This window comes from Hydra vulgaris, chromosome 01 (assembly GCF_038396675.1).
Source record: "Hydra vulgaris chromosome 01, alternate assembly HydraT2T_AEP".
In the NCBI taxonomy this organism is placed as follows: domain Eukaryota; kingdom Metazoa; phylum Cnidaria; class Hydrozoa; order Anthoathecata; family Hydridae; genus Hydra; species Hydra vulgaris.
In genome coordinates this window covers 40,617,501-40,641,414 of record NC_088920.1, presented here as the reverse complement: position 1 = coordinate 40,641,414, position 23,914 = coordinate 40,617,501, and the positions used below count along the sequence as shown (strand labels likewise).

The window sequence follows — 23,914 nt, the reverse complement described above, 5'->3', positions numbered from 1 at the left end:
TACCTGCAGGAGTTGACTGTTTTCGGACTACAGAATCCACCAAGTCTTCCCTTGAGCCTAAAAAAAATTAATAAAGTTTATGATAAATGACTTAAATTTTAACTTTAAATAATGCAAGATTTTTACACATGTAAAATTGAGCTGATGTCTACAACGTTCAAGGAAAAATTAAAATTCTATCACCAGGAAATTGAAACTTTTGCTACTTTTTTTTTTATACAGTGCTACATCCCATAGTAAACTTCTCTGTGCAGCACATTTAAAAAAATTATCTGCACAAAAAAGACTTCGGAAAGAATGCCTTGACATTTTGTTAACACCATAAACAAAATAAATTTTAAACAAAAAAATGATTTTTAACAGGGTGTTTAATATTGCATACTTAGATCTACACAAAATGTCACTGATAATGTCATACTGAAAAAGTCATTTGCAGATTCATACACTCATTAACTGAAAGCTTTTCTTTGGATATGCAGTATTTACATATGAAGGAAATTTATCACAACACAAAAATATAATTCTATTTCTAAAGCCAACAACAAAACTTAGGAATCCAAATTTGGAGTCCAACAAGTGTCAATAACTTAAAACAACAATTCAAAAACATTGTCCAAACATTGATATAAAAACTTTAACAAGCCTTTTGCTTAAATTAGTTTTGACATGTTATTCTGGCATTGTGTAAACTTTTAAAATAACAATTCAAAAATAATTAAACTGAAATAATGAGTAACGTTCTATTATATTAACTAAAATATTAAAAAAAAATTATTGCATATAACTCTCAAATATGTCCTTGTATGGAATACTGTTACCATATCTGGGGCGGATCTTCCAATAACGCCTTTTCTCTTTTAGACAAGGTGCAAAAAGATATTGTAAACATAGTTGGACCTGATCTTGCAGCCAAGTTTCAATTATGATCACATTGTCGTAATGTTTCTTCTCTTTCTCTTTTCTACAAATACTATAATGGGCACTGCTCTAATGAGCTAGTGTCTCTTGTGCCATCTACTAAAATTCATTCTCATGTTACTTGTCATTCAATTAAGTCTAATCCATTTTCTGTGACTGTTCCTAAGTGCTTCAAAAACTCTTATTCCTATAATTTTTTTCCTCGAACATCATTTCTCTGGAATTCACTTTCATCCTGCTTTCCTGATTCATATAATTTGCAATCTTTTAAGTCATCTGTCAATTGTTATCTTGCTCTACAAACTTCACCTTTTCTCTTCTAGTAACTTCCAACTCTAATATATGGTTACTTGCAGCCTTGTTGGAAGCGATGCAAAAAAAAAAAAAAAAAAAAGCAAAGAGATGTTTTAAAATATAATTAATATTGTTAAATATTAATTACTAAAATTCAAGTTTGAAAATCAATTTTTATTCGAGCTTTTTTAAAAAAAATAATAAAATGATCACAAAACAGAAAAATACCTCGACCACCAACCATTTTTTTTGAAGAAACAATACGCCTTATAGAAATTGGACTGCTGCTTTGTTGATCCTAGAAATATTGCATATATATATATATATATATATATATATATATATATATATATATATATATATATATATATATATATATATATATATATATATATATATATATATATATATATATATATATATATATATATATATTTGGGGTGTTCAGAAAAAAAAATATTTTAAAATTCAAAAAACAAAACCATCTAGATTTGAAGCAAATATGTTTAAACTAACTCCAAAAAAATTTGAGCACCATTGAATCACTCTTTCCTTGCCATCAAAGAACATATTTAGAAAGAAAAAAACACCTCAAAATGACTAAAACAGCTAATTTTAAGCGCCTTGAGGGCAAGACTAACATAAGTATTTTAATGATTTTTTTTTCTAGGGCATAAATAAATATATGAACCTTTGATTGAAATGATTTTTTTTCTAAAACCTAAAACCAGTATAATTTCAAATTGGCTAAAATTTAGTTGTTACGCGATGCAGCGTTTTTATTTAGATTCATATGAGGGTTTACAAATGTTTATATTCAGAATCAGATTAAAATTACTCATTTAATGTATGTTTAATATTACTAATATTTTAGATATAACACGCTCTTATGTTATAACAACAATTTTATCAAAAACAATTTATTTTGAATGTCTCACAAGATTTTCTAAAAATTTTAACTTCTTTTTATAATTTATGTAATATATTATGTGATTTTGTGTGTGTTTTGCTTTTTTGTTAAGAAGGAAAGACTATCTGAGAGTTTTTTTTGCTTAAACTGGTTGAGCTCTTGCAGAGCTTCTAAAAGCAGAATGAACTTTGTACACAGAAAGCAGTCTATTTTATTCTTCATCTCTGTTGTTGCAATTATCAACACATTGTTGCATCATATTGACAACCCTTTCTCTGAATTTTTTTTGTACAGTTTTCAAAAACTTTGAACAAAGATTGAGCAGACAAGTAATCAGGTGCTGAGAGCCTTCACCCTGCCCGGGACAGCAACCCTGATTGGTGAAAAAGAATCTACTTTAAATTTTCCTGAATTAATAATAAACAATTAATTTTTTTATTAGATCTTAGCTTTTTTCATTTTTACTTTTTCATTTATTACCAACTAATAACCACCTTTTATTATTTAATTTAATTACTTTTAGAGATTTAAATTTAATATCATTTAATAAGATTTATAAATAAAAATTTATAAATCTTATTAAAACAAAACTGCACTGCCTATTATATAATATATGTTAAAGTACTTAATACAATATATTTTTCACTGCACCACATAATAACTAAACTTCAGTTTAAAATGTAAATTATACTATTCTTAAGGGAGGAAAAAAACCATACCTTTTTAATCAAAAATTCAGATATTTATTTAAGTCTTATAAAAAAATTAATTTGTAATAGTCTTGCCCTCAAGACGCTTAAAATAAGCCAATTTTAGTCATTTTAAGTTCCTTTATTTTCCAAATATGCCTTTTGAAAGCAAAGAAAGAGTAACTCAATGGTGCTCAAATTTTTTGGGAGTTGGTTAAACATATTTGCTTCAAACCTAGATGGTTTTGTTTTTTGAATTCCAAACATTTTTTTTTCTAAACATCCATAATATATATATATATATATATATATATATATATATATATATATATATATATATATATATATATATATATATATATATATATATATATATATATATATATATATATATATATATATATGTATATATATATATATGTATATATATATGTATATATATGTATATATGTATATATGTATATATATATATATATATATATATATATATATATATATATACATACAGTATGCAAAAAAAATAATCATACACTTAAAAAAAAATCATAACTTTAAAGATTGCATCAAAAGAATGAGTTGTCCGTTAAAATATTTATAAGTTTTTTTTAGATATCTTATCAAGTACTGTTTTAAGAATTTATTTGTGTATTGGTGAATTAATTGCTTTTCAAACCTATTGAATTTTACACAATTGATCTAATGATGCATTAAATTGACTGCAAAAAAAATAATTGTACAGCTCAAAAATAATGTCAAATTGATCAAATTCCATGGAAATTAGTATAGAGTGGGGCCTCCTTTAGCCTTGATAGCCTCATCTAGATGATTTGGCATTGAGTTGATCAAATTTTGGGTCTCTTCTGTTGTTATTTTATCCCATGCCCTCATTATAGCTTCTTTCAAGTTGTCTTTGCGTCTAAATGCTCATTTTTTTGTCCAAAAAATACCATCAATTTTCTATTGGATTCAAGTCCGGACTTTGAGATGGCCATTCCAAAAATTCTGATGTTATTTATGTCAAAGTATACCTTCATTTTCTCAATTGTTAAGAAGTATAATCTGATTGGAACCATTGGTAGTGTGGTTGGTAGAGAACGAAAATGCAAGACCACTAGTGCAATTGATTAAAATGTCATTAGTTTCATCAATAATGTGAAGAAAAATAGATTTGTTTTGGCAGCTAAATTAGCTTTAAAAAGTCAAGAAGATCATAACATCACAGTGACTTCTCAAACAATCAGAAATTGTATAAGAGAACAAGGATATAGAGGTAGAGTAGTTCGAAATAAACCTTTTTTAACTTTTAAACAAATGAAATGTCGATTGGAATTTGCATCGAAGTACTTAAAAAATGTTGATATCATATTTGAAAAAAACTTTGTGTGATGGTTGGGGGCAGTATGAGTTGAAAAGAAGTGGGGAAATTTACATTTATTGATGACAAAATGGGAGCTTCACTTTATTGTGAAATTCTCAAAGCTAACTTGCAACCATATACTTAAAAATTGAGAATGGGAAGTGATTTCATACTCCAGCAGGATAACAATCCAAAACATAAAGAAAATGAAGGTACACTTTGATATAAATAACATCAGTGTTTTGGAATGGCCATCTCAAAGTCCGGACTTGAATCCAATAGAAAATTGATGGTATTTTCTGGACAAAAAAATGAGCATTTAGACGCAAAGACAACTTGAAAGAAGCTATAATGAGGGCATGGGATAAAATAACAACAGAAGAGACCCAAAATTTGATCAACTCAATGCCAAATCATCTAGATGAGGCTATCAAGGCTAAAGGAGGCCCCACTCTATACTAATTTCCATGGAATTTGATCAATTTGACATTATTTTTGAGCTGTACAATTATTTTTTTTGCAGTCAATTTAATGCATCATTAGATCAATTGTGTAAAATTCAATAGGTTTGAAAAGCAATTAATTCACCAATACACAAATAAATTCTTAAAACAGTACTTGATAAGATATCTAAAAAAAACTTATAAATATTTTATAACTCATTTTTTTGATGCAATCTTTAAAGTTATGATTTTTTTTTAATTGTACGATTATTTTTTTTGCATACTGTAATATATATGTATAAATTATGAAAAATTTATAAACAAGTTAAGCATAATGAACAAAAGCTAAACTTTAATTCTTTCTGAAATATGATGCACAAAATGTTCTTTAAAAAACTAACTTGGGTTTAAATTTTGCCGTTTTCTTATTTAAATATGACATTAGGGAATAGTTAAAGAAGAAAAATAAAAACTGAAATTCAGTATTTGAATTCAAAATCAATATATTGATTTCAATATGCTATTCAATAAAACAAAGTTTAATATTCTATTCTAAATGTGTTATAAATATCCACCTTTATTATTTTAACTGTGTTATATTATAAATATCCACCTTCATTATTTTAAATGTGTTATATTATAAATATCCACCTTCATTATTTTAAATGTGTTATAAATATCCACCTTCATTATTTTGGATGAATTTAAGTAGACAGAATATATTCATAAGATTAATGCTTGGCAGTTTAGTTCTGACCAAATTGATTTCATTGCCATGAATGATAAATATAAACTAACAAAAAATGATTATCTTTGCTATATTATCTAATATCTACCTAATATTACCTTATTACCATACTTGCTTACCTAATATAACCATATTAGGTAAGCAAAATTTTAAAGCTTAGAAAATCAACAATTTCAAATTTCTTTTTAGAAAATCACCAAATATAAAAGATTTCATCAAGGAAAAGAAAAAATTCTTCAAACGAAGGTCTTATTAAAATTCAAAAACAACATTTATTACAACAAATACTTTTTTTCAAATTTAAATGCAACACAATTTCACAATATCTTGCTAATTTAAAACTTTGTTTTTAAATTTTCTATTATTTTATTTAAAACTCTATAAAACATTAATGTGTTGTATCTTGAGAAAGATTATTAGGGATTCCAAAAAATTAAATATCTTATTCTTAACTAAATTGTTGTGCATTTTACTTCAGAGAGAATAAAAATCTAAAATTTAATGTTTATAATTTATACTTAAAAAAAAAAAAATTTAAGTTTTTTTTTTTATATGATTTAAATACAATTACTTCTATTTTGGTTTGGGAACTTTGCTGATATGGAGGTGTTGGACGTAACCTTGTAAAACTCCATTCTTTCTTTACAGGCTGTCTCGCAGTTGCTTTTATAGCTGAAACTGCATTTGCCTGTATAAAAAAAGATTATATTCATAAAAATCTGCAAAATTGTCAAATGAAAATAAAATTGACCATACAGGTAGACAGACCCCAAAAACCACATGATTTTTTCTTTTGTTGTATCTTTTGTACAAAACAAATAATTTAACTTTATTTTGCTTTTTTATATGCTTTTATATAGTAAAAGTTCGTCCGAGGGGTTTAGAAGTATTTTGGTATTTTTATTTTACTTTTTTTTTTCAGTAAAGTTACCCTATATTTTAGTAGGGGACCTCAAAAACCGCATGGCTTAAATTGTTTATAACTTTTTTGAAATTAGTTGCAACTTTCCCATTTTTTGGAATAGCTTGTTATATTAGAATCCTCTTCATTTAGTACTTTGATTGCAATTTGATTGATATTTTAGGGAAGTACCTAAGGCGCTACAAAAACCACATGCTTGGTACCCCAAAAACCACATTAATTTTTATATTTATAACAAAAATATGTGATATTACAAAAATGCATGATATAAAGTAGATTTGTAGTAGTTGTAACTTTCTTTTTGATGATAATGAATTTATATAGAGATTTTATTTTACGCTTAGAGGATAGTTTTAGTTCAGTTTACAGTATGTGAATTTGCGATATTATTTTATTTGTAAGCAAATAAATAAATATGAGTACAAAAACAGCAACAAAATATTTAAAACTCGTTTGCAAACGAATCCAAGTTCTAATGCTGAAGCACTTATTAAAAGAAAAGTTATATTAGAAAAAAACAAACAACTTGAAGCTGCTGTTCAATGATGTAAAGAAAATAATGTAAGGACATGTTGCAATTAAAACAAGACAACTTCCACCTATTAAAGATTGTGAAATTATAAACCGTAGGTTTGATGGGAAAATAGTCAATGGTCTTGAAATGCAGTCCTGTGCAATTCTCTTGGAGGAAGAAGAAATGTCAATTGTTTCATACATTAAGAATAAAAATCGGGCTATACAAGGCATAAACAAAGGAGAACTAACAAAACTTGTCCATAATGTTCTGAAAGTTAGACAATGCACAAATAAAAGATTGACAGGTGGCAGAAAATTCATAGCATTATCAGCAAATGCAAAAAATGCTTTAACAAAAACAAGTATTTATGTTTCTTATTTATTTTTTTAAAAGGTAATAATAGTCAACATGCTAAGATATAAAGAGATTGCTTGGAGTTCCATGAATTGAAGCTTTGTAAGAAAAGCTTTTTTAGTTAATTTTTATTTATTTTTTTTCAAAAACAAATTAGGTAAATTGTTTTGGATGCGCTTTAAAGCTAAGAATCCAAGCTTAACACTCAAGCGACAAGGAAATGTGTCAATAAATAGAGCTCTCAATTGCACGAGGGAAATGGCATGTTCCCACCTTGGTATGAGTAAATATTGAGTTTATTTATTAGTTTATATATTGCTACTGTACTTTACATTCATGAAAAATAGTTCTATCAAAACTGATTTACTAATTGATTTCATGGTTGCCTTTAGACACACTTGCAGAAGAAATAATTGAGGCTGGCATTATGACTAAAGCAGCACAAAAGGGGACAGGAGTTTGGAAATATTGATACATACAGAATATTTAATCACAACAAAACACCACAGTTCATCAATTTTGGTGTTGATGGTACTCCTGCTGGTCTTGTTTTTGCTTCAAAATGGGAACATGTTGTAAAATGATCAGAGAGTACCGTGAATGTGCCACCATACATCCTCTGGTATCATTTTCAGGTAGTTATTGTCTCATAATTTTTTTGATAAACATTTATAATATTATCTTTCTTTGTAATTGTCGGAGGCCTTTGTGTCTGTCAAGTACTCTTTGGTGCCATTGGAATAACTAATCAAATGGCTCCAAAGGAAACTGTGGCAAATATTCCGCATTTTCTGATAATAACTTGCAATCATGGTGTATCTGATCACAGTTCGTTATTAGATATGTACAAAGAGTTTGATGAATATCTTACTAAAAAAAAATTGGCACGACCAGTTGTTTTGCTCTCTGATGGACATTGTTCATGCTTTAACTTTGATGTCTTAAAGCTTTTACAATCAAAAAACATACGTATGTTCTTAATTCCACCAGATACCACTGGTGTGACACAGCTTTTAGACTAACTCAACAAAAACCTTCATCATGAGTATCCTGGTATGAAAGAAAACACTTTTACTGATTTCAATTCACTAAATAAAGAAGCTTTTATGATGATTTTAGGACGTATTTGTAACAACTGGGCCCCAAGACAATCTATAATCAAAGCTGCAAGACATGTAGGAATAACTTCGATATCACTAAAGGTAAATGACAACAAGAAAAGTTTGCACAAGCTGCTTTATGTATTGATTTTCCAATAGTGTTACACCCAGTACAACAACTCCTGAAAGATATACTATTAAATCTCATGATAAAAGAAAAAATTCACCTCAGTATTGGAAAGAAAACTTTGAGCATTCGCAAGAGCTAATTCAAGAGCTGAGCGAAAAAAGCATTCAATTAGAAAAAATTCCTGGCTTACTGACAGCACAGAAAGTTAGGCTGAAAGTTTCCAATCTTACTACGAGGGTTACGCAGGTTCGTGGATCAATGAAAAAAAAAATGTGTTGGACTTGGTGAAGGTAATTCAAGATAATAAAAATCAAGAAATAAAAGATAAGGAAGAAAAAAGATGGTGCAAAGAAAAACAAAAAAAGCACTTTTTAGGTGTAAGAATGAATGCAATTGTGGAGAAGGTGTGTGCCATGCCATAAAGCTACAGCAATGCTCTTCTTGCCACAATGTACAAATATCTGTCTGTGGAAAGTATCTTGTAAAGTAGATAGAAAGAAACCAATAATGTTTTTAACTGCTGCAGTAACCAACAACTCACTTAAATGTAAGGTTATTGAGCATGAAGTGATGAAGTTACTAGCAGTTAGAAGGATACACTAAGAAAGTGACCTTACAGTGATAAAGAGATAATTCCATTATTCTTAGTCAATTAGTTGATCAATTTATTAAAGAGTCAATAGTTTCAAAGAAAAAAACGCTTTTAAATTGTCTAAAATTGTCAACGTAACGACTAATAGAGCAACATTTCAATTTTTTTTTATAAAAATAACTTCTACAAAAGAAACTTTATTTGATTGTTAATAGAAAAATAAATGTTAATAGAAAAAAGCAAAACTACAATTTAATATTGAGTTTTTGATCCATGAATATATATTTTTTGATAAGGGACCCCAAAGACCACACAGAAACACTACTTTGGTTAAGATAAAATATTTTAGCAACTGTCTTTTTCATTTATTTTCTTTTGATTTTTTTTAAAAGTATGACTTAAATCTTAACAAAAAACACTACTTTGCGAACTTAAATGAAAATTTCAAGTATTTATGGACTATAATGTCCAAATGTTATAAAATTAAGAAAAATAATTTTAGTGTTTTTAGTATAATTTTAAAAAATTTATGCTAATTTGGTTATTTTTAACAGTTTATTTTCAAAAAACTATCTTGTCAAATAAAAAAAATTTGTTTTGCTGCTTGATAAGGCTTGGTTTTTGAGTTACAGGTAGTAATGTGAGCGTGTGGCTTCATGAGTTTTTGGGGCATGTCTACCTGTAGTATTAGTAAAAAAATCAAGCTTAAAGCATATCTATATCGAAAGTCTAAAAACATTAACAAAACACTTTATAAATATGAACTAAAAAAGATAAAGATATCCTCTATAAATATGGCAACTGTATTGAGAGGTAAATAAAAAACTGATTTGAATGGTTCATGATTGGAAAGTTAAAAATTTGAGTTCAGTGCAAGATGAAAAAATTTACATTGTTTTTAGTTATTATTATATATATTTTAGGATCAAATCAATAATTTTTAGTACCTTGTATGGCTCAACTGAGGAAACAGTATTAACAACTGTATCTGAAGCTTTATAAGATCCAACTGCCGCACCAGTACTGTAACTTCTTAAAATCGGTTTTTCATCAATTTCTACACCTTCATCACTTAGTGGTAAAGACTTCACCTCAGATCTTTTACTGTCACTTCTTTCGAGTTTTGAAGCTGCTAGTTTAGGAGTTTCTGGTTGAATAGCAAGATCACATCGATCTTTCAAAACTTTCTTTAATGCATGCATCCAAACATCTTTTTCTCGAGGAGAGCTTGTCATGACACGCCATTTTTTATTTGATACTAAATATTTATTTAGAATAAAAAATTATAAATAAATAAAAAAAATCAGAAAATTCATAACTAAAAAAAAAATTAGAAAAGTCATAATTAAACAGTTTTTCTAAAAGATGAAAAAAAAAAACTTTTTTCAAAATTAAAAACTGTTAACATTAGTCAGTGCACTTCTTTTGCAGCCTAGGCTTAATGAGTAAAGAGAAGTAGTGGGTTATAAGACAGATAATACATATATTGTAGACAAAACTATGTCATTAAAAGGTATTTTAAATACAAGGTTTTTTGTTTCCGTGTCATAAAATCTTTTTGTAAAACAAAATTTTTTATAAAAAGATGTTTTGCATGGCTGTTACGCATTAAAAGTTTGCACTCAAAGACAAATGTAACTTGTTTTAAAAACATCTTAAACTACTCTAAATTTGTCTTTTTCTCCCAACTGGTAAGCTCTGTTTTTCTCATGATAACTAGAGGATTTTGAAAATCTCCTAATATGTTTTGCAATGTATGTGGATATTATATTTGTAAAACGCAGACATAACATAAGATATTAAAACTACCATAAATGTGGATAGTGTATGAAAGATATTTTGGAATGCCTACGGATAATCAGGATAAACCATGGGACTCTCATATGATGTGGAACATCCCGAACTACTTTAGCACTATGATTGCAAAGTAGAAAAGGTCATTGTTTATAAATGAAATATTTACTATGCATACAAGGCTACTGTTATTTATGTCTATGTTGAAATTGCTGTATGTTGTTTTTTTATTCTTTTATGAAGCAAGATGTAATGAATATTTCATGTGTGTACCAGAAACGACATTTTATGAATACCAGAAATGGCCTAAAGTCTTTGAAATTTGCTATGACTTGTGTAATGATTCACGTTATTTTAAAGATGTGACTGGTTTGTTTACTTCTATTAGACTTAAGCATGATCCTGCACAATGGCGAATGTTTATAGGTATATGTGAATGTTCATATAAATAACAAATAACAAAAAAGAAATTTTTTTTTGACATAAAAAAAGAATAAATTTTTTGATTTTTGATCTGGAATGGAAATGAAAATGTGTTAATTTTATGTGAATAAGAGTTATATACTTTTGAGATTAAACAAGATGGATTCATGTTTCTTTGATATACTCTAAAAAGGTTGCTTGTGTTGGAGTGAAACCCAAGTTTACTACTCCTATTGATTTTAATCGCTCTATCAATTAAGTATTTGATAAGACTAATTTTGTGTGAATGTAATTTTTTATCTTTATTAATGTTTAGAACATTAATAAGCAAAGGATAATTTACTTTTAATGATTGTTTAAAATGTACTCACACTTGATTTAAAATATCAGTTTCCATGTAAATGATTTTTTTAAATCAATTGTGATTTCAAAATATCAGTTTCCATTTACATGGAAACTGATATTTTGAAATCACAATTGATTCTATTTTTAAATTGAAACTATTTTTAAATCACAATTGATTCAAAAATATCAGTTTCCATGTAAATGTAAACAAGTAAATAATTACGCATTAAAAAACTACTTCATTCTTTGTTTTAATATTTATATATATATATATTTTTAATCTGTTTCAACATATATTTTTTATAAAAAAATACATAATTATATAAATAAAAAAAACAAAATCTACAATAAGTATAATATAATATTTTATTCAAGTTAAAACTTGCACATTAATGGATGTCTTTAACAATAATTAGGATAAAACATGCAATTGCTGTAAACTAATATATTCAAAGTTTATTAATACTTATAAAAATTCATTAGAAGTGTTTTGTTACTTCATTAAAAAGGTTTTCGATAATATAAAAGAATAAAAGATCAAACTTATTTAATTGTAATCGTTTTCTAAAGCATTTATCTAGTAAAGTTTACCTTTTTTTTTTTTAAAGTTTTAATACTTTTTAAAAGTGTTAAAACTTTTAAAAAAAACTTTTATATTGATAATTTTTATAATTATTTATATATTTATAATTATTTTATATTAATAATATTTATAATTATTCTTATATTGAAATTCATTAAAGAGAGTTGTCGTAGAAAGTCATCATTTATAAAAACAAAAATAATTTTTTATTTTTTAATAACATTTATTTATAAAAAATGCATACTTAAACAATTTATATAATATAAATGTAATAAATCATATACAACCGTCAATTATACTTATCAGAAAAAATCATTATCAGTAAACTGTTACTTTATTTAAAAGCATTTTTCTAATATTTTTTTCTAATAACATTTGCTAAGAAGTTTTGATGTAACTTATTTCACCTAAAGTCTAATTAAGAATATTTTTCATTCTGTGTATTTTTAAAATGTTTTTTGAAATAGCCGCATTTAATAAACAATCATTAAATGTAAGTTGTTACTTTATTTAAGGGTTTCGCATAATTTTATTTTATAAAAACATTAGTAAAAATAAACAATTCAAAGTTATTTATTCCAAATGTAATTAAGATAATATTATGGTTATAATTTATTATTCATTTTAGTTAAGTTTTAATTTTATTTTTCTTATTTTAGTTTTATTTAAGTTATTTTAATTTTATTTTTTGTTATTTTTTTTAGGAAGATTTATTTGATTCTTTTACGATAAGTTTTTTTTCAAGTTAAGTTATTTACTTAATAGTTAAGTTAAGATAATTTTTTCAGTGCATTTTTAAAATGTAAACAAATTTTCAAAACATATTAACAGCCGTGGTCAAGTTTACAAAATCAAATAGTACTTGTGTGGTCATATTATGGTGTGAAATCGCATGCCTTCCTGGCCAAGCCTGTGTAAAGACCAGAACAGGTCTTTTTTTTGAAAAATGGTAGCGCTGACTGAAATATCTATTTTGTGAAGAGTAGCCCAGTGGGCATGCGGCACCCGGGGACGTCTAAAAAAAAGATATTTTTGAGCTTAGTTCTTGTTCCATAGTAAAAGAAACAGAATTGTCAAATCAATCAGATCTTTGACTTTTTTTAAAATACTTTTTTGAGAAAAATCTTTATAATAGAATGCAAATTCTATTACAAAGATATATTTTTATAAATAATTTTAAACTATTCTTTTTGAGAAAAATATATTTTTATAATAGAATAAACTTTGTAATAGATTTTACTCTAATCTTTTTAGCCTTTATACTTCATACTCATTAATAATTCTCAATTAAAAAAAAATTGAACTCAATTGCTAAAAGATATTGTCATTTGATAAGTATTAAATTAGTATTTGCTTCACTTAAAATTATTTTTTCTTTCTAAAAATCTCCTTCTCAAATTCTTACTCCTTTAGAGTCCAAATCCTTCATGGTCTACAAATTTGTATGTGCAGGATGTAACTTCTGTTATGTAAGTCTAATCTATAAACATCTCCATGCTAATGAAAATGGTTTCGTTCAATTAAATGATAAGTGTTTTTCCATTTTATATTTGGCATCTAATAAACTTGAGTTAAAACTTAAATAAAGTATGTTCATAGAATAGTTAAAACCTGATATGAACAAACAGGTTAACCAAATGACACTTTTTGTTTAACTATTACTTCCTATGTATACTGTGTATCTTTTTAAGCTATTCTTTCATTACTTCCTGATTTTCTTTATTATGACTTTTAAAAAATTGTTAACAGACTTTGTTGTTTTTTTGTAATTATATTATTAATAGTTTGTATAGAGATAATCAAAAATTTTACATGGTTTTTTTTATCACCTTCATAGGTATTTAGCAAAAGTTTAAATATTTAATTTTAACAGAAGATAAAAAACTTATTTAAAAATTAAAAAAAGTTTATCTGTGTGTGTGTGTAAAAAAAATCAATACAAGATTTTATCAATAACCTATTAGTTCAAAGCCATTAAAAAATGTATCTGTATCTTCTATATTCCGAGCACTAATGCCAACTACTGAGTGACGCTCCTAAATTAGAAAATAAGACTTTATTTTTAAATATATTACCAAAAAATTTATATTTTAAAAAAATGAAAACCTTTTTATACTTCAAACTTTTTTTAAATGTTTTTTTTTTTGTTACAAAAAACTTGAGAATTACATAAACAGATGTTTGAGAAACTGGATAAATGAGACTTAAAAAATGGCATTTATAAAACAGCAGTTACAAACAAATTTTTATAACAGTCATTAATAAACAAAAGCTACTATTAAAAACCAAGTATGGTATAATATTTATTCAAGTTAAAACTTGGATGTCATTCACAATAACAAAGATAAAGTTAAAACTTGGATGTCATTCACAAAGATAAAAAATCTACAATAAGTATAATATAATATTTTATTCAAGTTAAAACTTGCACATTAATGGATGTCTTTAACAATAATAAGGATAAAACATGCAATTGCTGTATACTAATATATTCAATATTATTCATTTATTTTATAATAAAACTTGAAAAAAGTTTTCTAACAACAATTGATAAGCTTGGTGTTTGAAAAAAATTTCAAAATAATTAAAACATAACAGCTCTTTAAGTAGTTCTGATAGATTAACAAGAGTTACAATAAGTTTAGAGTACATTACAAGATTATTGTGTATTTAAATATTGAGATTTAAGTAAATCTGCTCTCCTATAAATTTAAGTTTAATTTAACAGCGTTTTACAAGATCAATTACAAATTTAACAATCTTAACTATTCTAAAATTTTGAAATTTTCACTTATACTACTGTATAAGTGAAAATTTCAAAATTTTAGGATAGTTAAGATTGTAAAATTTGTAATTGATCATGTAAAACGCTGTAAAGTTAAACTTGAATTTAACGATAGTTAAACGAACGATAGCTAAAATTAAACTCATCTTTGGAGAAAAATTTTACACACATAATATTTTCTTTACATGCACATCTCTTTCTTTATACACATAACTTTATCTTAAGGTAACAGGGAACATATATAAAGCACGAATTACCATATTACATAAGATTTAATCCAAAAAATTTTGGTTTTTAATAATTTTTTTTTTTTTTGTAATTCTAAGTAATACAAAATATTAAGTAATACAAAATTATGTATACATAAATCAATAAAAATAAGTATTCAATATTTCTTACCTCAAAACAATAACCAACTAAATCAATACCAACTGAGACAACAACAAAATCATTTGGAAATAGACAAAAATATCTTTCTCTGCGAGCTAGTTCTTCTTTCTCAATAAAAACTTGACCCATATGAACAAGAGTACCAAGTGAGGTTATATGCTATGCAGTAAAATTAGATTTATATTTTAAAATTGAACAAAATGAACAACTAGCTGCATGTAGTATTATATTTTTTAGATTTGTTATTAAAACATATATGTAAAAACTATTAAAAAAAAAGACTTTTAGAAGTTATATTTTCCCTTCCACATTTCTCCATTTAAAATTGTAATATTTTTAAGTTCTCATATCTATCAAAAATTATTGGTTCATGAAAGCTTTTCTGTTAGATAGTTAAATATTACAGGTGCATTAGAGATTTGCTGAACGATAGTTAATTAATATAAATTAAAACCCTAACTCTTATGTACTAAATTACAGGTACATGAGAGCTAGGGTTTCTCAAACAGGATCCTGTGGGTGAAAGTGACAGTGGGATATCATGGGATATGGCTAGTAGGGTAGAGCGGCGCATATCAGGACAGTGGGGCATAAAGGGACAGTTATGTCTGGAGCTTTATCTCAGCTAAAAAAGTTTTTTTTCAAAAATTTTTTGACAAAATATTTTATATTATTGTGCTTCATTATTGTAAAAAAATAAATAATTTTAGAGGTACCAAAAAAATAATTTTAGAGGTACCAAAAAAATAATTTTAGAGGTACCAAAATGCTTTAAAAGTACCAAAATGCATCAGTAAGTTTGCAAAAAACAAAATTTGTGTATTTTCTTAAGCGATACAATAACAAAAATCTCAAACTAGTTCTAATTTGTTTTATTTATAAAAAGTTTATATTTTTCAGACAGTATTTTTTATCCTCTTTTTGAATCTGGTTTTAAAAAAATATCTAAAATGAATTTTTTTGAATAGTATTAATCAGTAAAATGACTTTAGTAGGGCATATTGGGACAATAAGTAATTTATATATTGACTATACTACTACCATTTCGTGAGGCTGTTTACAGTTTGATGATTTTATTTTTAATCTAAAATATTATTTCCCTCGTTTAGATAAGCAATACTAGTAATAAATTCAAAGGAGTTCTTATTTTTATATCTTAACCTGGGATATTTAAGTTTGCTCTACATTAGCATATTACTAATAAATAAGCCAGCTCATCAAAATGTTGCCAAATAGTTTCAGGATAATATTTGTGTGATTTACGTGATCCATAATATTTTTTGTTTAATTTTAGTTTTAGTAATAGTTACCATTTTAATAATATATAGGTTAGAGTAGAGCAGAGGTATTTTATAATATAACACAAAATATTTACTTTATTTTAGCAATTTTTATTTTTTATTTTTTTGTGGTGTATATGTTTATTGTGATGTATGTGTTTATTGTGGTGTATGTGTTTATTGTGGGCATGTTTCAATGGGTATCTTTTTTTGAGAGTTTATGTCTGAACATGTTTAAACGATAGATAGCCTTAATTTTTTATCATTTTAAAAGCTTTAAGCCTGTTTTTTTTTTCCTTATAAAAAATAGTGTTAACTATGATTAGTTTATCTGCATTTGTTTCTTAAGTGTCCCAATATGCCTTGCTCTACCCTATATCCTTTTTTAATCTAAATTAACACAAAGTTTTTTAATTAAGTATTATTATTTCAAAATTTAAGAAAATGCTGTCATTTTTTTCTAATACAAAGAATGTATGTTTCATAAAGAACTTAAGCTGATATTGGACATATAAACAAGGTGGAATAGTCTTGTTGCAATGCTAGAAAAATGTATGTGAAAAGATGTATATTAAAAGTAATGATTAACTTTAATGATATTCTCAATATTTTGGAAGAAGAATATGCAACTAATAAAAGTTGGAATAAAAAATCAAAAGTAATGCTCAACTTGACACAGATGGTGTATTGATGTTCATCTTAAACAATTTGCCAGATAATATTTGCCAGAAATAACTTCATTCACTAAAATCACAACTGATTTTATTAAAAATCAATTCAAAATTAATCAGTTATAAAGTTAATGTTTGTACAGAAATTTATTTGCAATAGGAATTGTAATTTCTTATTGCAAAAGTTGTAATAGCAATTGTTATAATTTTTGTATGTGAAAATTTATAATCTTATCTTATCAATTCAAAAATTAAATACATTAAATACAATTACATGCATTAAAAGTAAAGAAACTTTATACCAGGTTATATAGAAAATGCTAAACAAATAGAAACAGTAAGTCTAAAAAACTTGTGCAATTTATAAAAGAAATGAATTTTTTGAGGCAACTGGAAAGAAGTAAAGAATGTTCAGACAACATATACTCATAAGACCATCAAGTCAACATCATTTAAATCAAAAAAAAAGTTTGTTAAAAGCTTGTTTATGAAGTCACCGGAAAAAAATTACACACCAGGAATCTAGGTATGCAAAACTTACAAGAAATTAAAAATTCTAATGAGAGCTTTATTAAAAGATTACTGGTGCTTTATTAAAAGATAATTAAAAACTACTGGTGTATTAGAACATTGCTGAAAGATAATCAAAAACTACTGGTACATAAAGACTTTTAGACATGTGAACCTTCACAAAGATACTACTTATATAATTTGTACTCATTACAAAATTCATTTAAAAAAATTTTCAATTACTTATCGGTTTGATGACAATTATAAAACATATTATATTGTATTTTAATACGTATATTGGCTTCAAATATTCTAGAACTTTTAAAATGACATTATAATACATATAATATTCTATTTTAATGAATATATTGGCTTCAAATATTCTACAACTTTTAAAATGTTTTTTTAACTTTCCTGTTTTTTTTTTTAACTATTTAACACACATAACATAACATACCTAATTATAAATTAAAAACCTCTACTTGTGTGCCTAGATTAAAAACCTAAATTAAAAAACATACCTCTCCTTGCCAACCTTCTATTGTTCCAGTGAGTATTTCTAATTCAGTTTCTTTCTTTTTTCTAACTTCATGGCAACTTAACTAAATAATTTATTATTGTAAATACTATACTGTAATTATCTGTTGCTAATGTATTAATGTAAAAAAATAAAATAGCAACAATTGAATAAAACAATTTTATGTGAAAATGAACAAATGAACAAAAAATAAACATAAAGAAACGAGAAAGAAAAAAAAGAAAAAGAAAAAGTAAACTAGTAAGTAAAAAGAATTGCTCGAAGATTAGTAGTTGCTACAATTTCTTATTAGTGTTATTGTATTGTTATTATGTTCTTGCTTGTATCCTTGTCTTCATACTTGTTTCTTTATTACTTTTTTATTTTACTTATTTTTCATATTGCTATCAAAGTGTATCTTTGATACTGACACTACTTGTTACCCAAATATCGTATTGTTTTGTTTTTACAGTATATACATTTATATATACATTTTATTTCTATTTATTCACATTTTAGCTATCACATATACATTTTTTCTTAAACTTGAATTTCCCTGTCTTGCCCTAAAAATATAACTGATAGCCAAAGAGCCATCTAATGTGATTTTTGGAACTCATGGGTTTCAATTTAAGTGCAACCATGCATTATCTTATAACCTTCATTTGAATGATTAGATTGGTATCGCCATTCTGTAAGATAAGTGACTTCATACTTTATTTAATTGAGAAGGATTAAAATGTGAAATTTTTATGTCTTTATTTAATTAAATGTCTGATAAGATTTAAATAGCTATTCGATGTTATGCAAAAAAAAATAGTTGATTTTTATTTATGCATTTTGTTTTCATACAAATTTTTATATTTTAGATAAAATCAAGCAGATTGTGGTCAAGACTCCGTATACGCATCTCAGCTAATACAATAAAAAAAAAAAAGTAAATTTTTTTCTAGTTAATCGATAACAGCAAACTATTGCTTTATGTTGCAGATCCCCACCACGTCCCTGGTAGTACCGCGCTCAACTTGTTTCTCCGCGCAGCGGCCTTGTTCCTCAAGGTTTGTGTTTCGGAGTTATAGAGTTGAGAGAGGGTTATAACCACTATTAAGTAGCCTCCTCATCTGTAGTGGCCTTCTCGGCCTTGAGGAGGTGAATAGCAAAAAAAAAAAAAAAAATTCTGAAAAAAACAAACATCAGGTTTCAGAACATGTGGTTAACTAGAGATAGGTAAGAGGAGCTGGAGAAAAATTTTACTTTTTATTAAGACTTGATCAGTACTGGGATTAGGAAAGCAATTTAAGTTTAGAACTTTTCCCTAACTTCAACTTCCTTGACCATCAAAAAGCAAGTTGAACATGCAGTTATTAATAAACTTGCGACTGTTCAAGATGTCTCTGAAACTGATCTTGCTAAATCAAACAACATAGAAGTTTTAAAGGAGATTAAATCAAAAGCTGACAATCTTAACTTTTTGTTGAATGCATGAAAAAGAATTTCTAACAAAAAAAAGCAAGTTTGGGGATCCCCATATCAGAAATACAGCAAAGGAGTTTACATTTTCCAAATTCAAAATTCAAAAGACAAATTTGTTATGCAACGAAAAAGACATCATAGCCTGATGTGGTTGAACAAAATCAAATAAATTTAGCACTTGTAGAGATTTTTACTGTGTGATTTAAGAAAAATGTAAAAAAGACTTTGTATTGGAAAAAACAAATTACATAAAAGAGAAATTGGAGGCATCTTCTGTTGATGTAATTTTATATGATTTGAACCATGTAGGATTTATTAGTGAAGTTATGCATAAAATTGTTAATAATGGAAAAACTAATCATTGTCCCACAATTAGAAAAACTATTTCTTCTGATGACTGTGCACGAAGCAATAAAAACAATTTTACAATGGCAATATGCTGAAGATTCATTTGTTCAGTGCTCTGGAACTTCTTTGCAATAAGAAATGGCAAATAGCCACGTGATGGTACAGGTGGTACTGTAAAAAGGCATGTTGCCACTGCTAGCTTCAGAGTCTAACCACAGTTTAAATACTGTCTGCTGAAATAATACTGCTCGAATACTGTTAAAATGAGGTTATTTTTGTGTACACTACTGATGAAATAGAACTAGTATGAAAAAACTTGTAAATAGATTTTCTATAAAATAACAGTTACTGGAACAGGAAGTTTCCATTAATTTTTTTCAAGAACATAAAGTTTTCATCAAAAGTTCACACAAAAATTCAAAACTTACACTTTCAATCTTAAAGATAAAATGATGATTATGATTTTGCTCTAACATTTGACTCCCTCAACTTTCTAACACTTGACTTCCTCAATCAAAAAAAATTTTGAAATTGTTTGAATAAACTATATTATGATATCACAATACCTATTTTTCAAACACAACTTTACTGGTTTGGTATGGTTTCTGAAAATGATAAAGAGAAAATTTTATGGTTCCACATTATCCAAGTTGGTCATACTACTAGCCACTCCAAGATGATAACTGTTGGGTGTCAGGAATAAATAATGTTTTTCTTGTTAAAGTGTTGTCAATATTTGTCAACACCACATCTTAAAAGAAGATAATATTCTAATCAAACAGCTTTTGTCTCATTAGTGAAAGTTTCCCCCTTTATTATTAGAAAAACATTGTTAAAATGATATAAAGTTTAACTTTAGCGAGTAATTTGCATTACTTGCTCAGTCTGATCTATTTCATTTGTGTTTTTTCTGTCTTTTTTTTTCTGCAGACTTTGTACTCTTTTTAAAAAAATTTGGTACTTCAATATCTTACAGTTAATTCCTGGTCAAACACAGGTTAACTTGAACTATTTGTTTTATTTGGTCCCTTGAAACAATTTTTTCATCACTGTTCAGCAAATTTCTTGGGATAACTTGAACTTTTCATATGAGAAATAAAAAAATAATTTGATCAAAATTTCAAGTCATTCTGTTTTTCTTTATTTTTTCGCTGTATTTAAATCTGAATAGAATAGATCACTATCAGAAGTAAAATAATGCTAAATAAAGCTGTTTACATAGAAAAACACAGTTAAAAAAAAAATATTTTATAGTTTTAATGAATATTATATAAAAATATATAAGACTGCTAGTACTTAGATGCAACTTTCCTACCAAATAAGAAGGAAGTCATTGTGTTGCTAAACTTTTTTGAATGCTATCTTTTGAGTGTGATTTCAATAAGAAACTTCTTACACTGAAAGATCTTACATGCTTTTATTGTATAATTGTGTATATTTTATGTCAACCAAAGTTCAACTTAACAAGAATTTGCTTTAGTTGAACATTCCTTGGACCATTTTCCTTGGTCCCTTGGAGGTTCAAATTATTGGGATTTAACTGTATTCTTTAACACAAAATTTGAGATTTCTATATGGTAACTCTTATTAAAAACCTTGACCTTATGGAAACATTATAAAAAATGCAAGCAACTAAAATTTGCACAAAAAATAGAGCACTTTAGACTGAATTTCAAAACACCATAATTTTTGAATTGTTTGGAAGGTTAAGTTTTGCATTTATGTTTCATTAATAAATACCACCAGTTAACACTTGAATAAAATCTGAGGGGTTGTATGGAATGACTGTTCTCTTTTTACAATAATTCACTCTTTATCCAATCAATCAAAGTTTAAATAAAATTAGCTTTAAAATACTTTACAATATTTTAAATAAAAAAAATCAAGATTTCTTATTTTACATAAATAAGCTTACATTTGCTTTATACTTTATTTTTAGTAACACATGTTGATACCATTTTGACAAATATTTACTAAGTAATACCTTAATTAAAATTTTGACTAATTTAATTATATAGTTGTGATAATGATAATTATTTAAAGTTATCTTGGTGAGCTTTCCTTGTACATATTCAAAATTGTAAACAGATTCAGGCTTGATTGATTAATAAAGGTATTATCATTTTATTTGAAACACCTGTTAAGTAAAAATATCTTATAAAAAAAAATATATACAAAAAATATATAAATGATATTTGGTTCTAAAATTTATTAATTTATTTTTAAGACAAATGATAAAAAACAATTTATATGACATGGTGCAGTAAACACAATTTAAGAAACAATTCAGGACTTTCTTTTAATGTAAAATTTACAATTTTCTTCATTAAAAGTCATTCTAAACTTTCCAACATTTTGTTTTACTGATGAGACATGATTTAAATTAAGTAATTTTCAATTCTATTGACCAGCCAACAGTTTAGAAAAGTAAATTCAACAATTTTTTTATTTTTATTTAATTTAGTATAAGTGAAACTTAGTTTAAACATTTCAAAATAGTTTTTGTGGTAAATAAAATGATTTTTTTGTAAAATTACAAGTCAAAAAATTATGTTACTTTACCTTCCTAAGGCCGAGAATACCGCCGCAGTGCTTACAAACAGAAACCTTATCTCCATCACGCCCCTGGAATAATGCGCTTAACAGGTTAAGCGCGGTATTTCCAGGAAAGTGATTGAACTTGGAACTTCTTGTTTATGAAGAGAGAGCTACACCAAATAGGCAAGAAGTTTGTTGACTGAATGCAAAGTCACTGGAATTTTAGTTGATGTTTAAAACTGACCACAATACTAATTTTAAAATAGAAAAAAGAAAAGTCAATTTGCGTAAATAGGATAAAGGTTGACTAAAACAAGACTGACAACGCTTGTAATGCTCATGTACAGGTTGTTTTGTATATCTCTCTAAAGCCAAAGTGCCGAAAGTCAATATAACTTAAGTCAATATAACTTAATAATCAACCTCAAGTAATAATCTTTAATTCTAAAACAAGTTGAAAAAAAGAATCAAAAAAATCAACCAGTTAAATAAATTAAACAAAAAGGTAAAGCCACTACTGCTTATTAGTTAATAGTTAATAGTTCAAAGTATAAAGTTACACCTTACAATAGCGTTAGAAAAAAACTATTTTTCTCATATATATTATTAGTTAATAGTTCAAAGTATAAAGTTACACCTTACAATAGCGTTAGAAAAAAACTATTTTTCTCATATATATTATTAGTTAATAGTTCAAAGTATAAAGTTACACCTTACAATAGCGTTAGAAAAAAACTATTTTTCTCATATATATTATTAGTTAATAGTTCAAAGTATAAAGTTACACCTTACAATAGCGTTAGAAAAAAACTATTTTTCTCATATATATTATTAGTTAATAGTTCAAAGTATAAAGTTACACCTTACAATAGCGTTAGAAAAAAACTATTTTTCTCATATATATTATAAATGCAAATTCAGAATTTTCATTATATATATTTTATAAAGACTAGCTTATTGTAGGTGTACATAAGTAATCAAACAATATTATACCAAGTTTTAAAAAAAGTACCCCATAGGAGAAGGCTAGACATTTTTTTTTAAACTAATTCACTCTAAACAAAGCTGCAAGCTTGATTTCTGTTCATATATTTTAAATACTAATTTCTTGAATTAAAAAAAACAACAGCCTCTTATTTAATAAAACAACATTTTTATAGGGGAATTCTTTTATATTTAACACAAAAAATTCTTAATTAAAAACCATAAAAATCATATTATATTAGTAAGTACACTTATCTAAATATCTAAATAAGGTTGTCCAGAATTACAAAGGAAAAATT

At 26.1% G+C, this 23,914-nt stretch overlaps 1 protein-coding gene across 2 annotated transcripts in view; it reads right to left on the bottom strand.

The window, feature by feature from the left end:
- The window catches only part of LOC101238539 (rho guanine nucleotide exchange factor 7), an 81,271-nt gene that overhangs the window by 6,792 nt on the left and 50,565 nt on the right, over positions 1-23,914 (bottom strand). For both annotated transcript variants that reach the window (XM_065788158.1, XM_065788157.1), the window contains exons 14-20: positions 18,277-18,357; positions 15,304-15,453; positions 14,077-14,155; positions 9,922-10,232; positions 5,931-6,047; positions 1,441-1,510; positions 4-57 (exon numbers count right to left, since the gene is read on the bottom strand). In XM_065788158.1, coding sequence (XP_065644230.1) covers positions 4-57; positions 1,441-1,510; positions 5,931-6,047; positions 9,922-10,232; positions 14,077-14,155; positions 15,304-15,453; positions 18,277-18,357 — 862 coding nt within the window. The remainder of the gene's footprint in view (positions 1-3; positions 58-1,440; positions 1,511-5,930; positions 6,048-9,921; positions 10,233-14,076; positions 14,156-15,303; positions 15,454-18,276; positions 18,358-23,914) is intronic.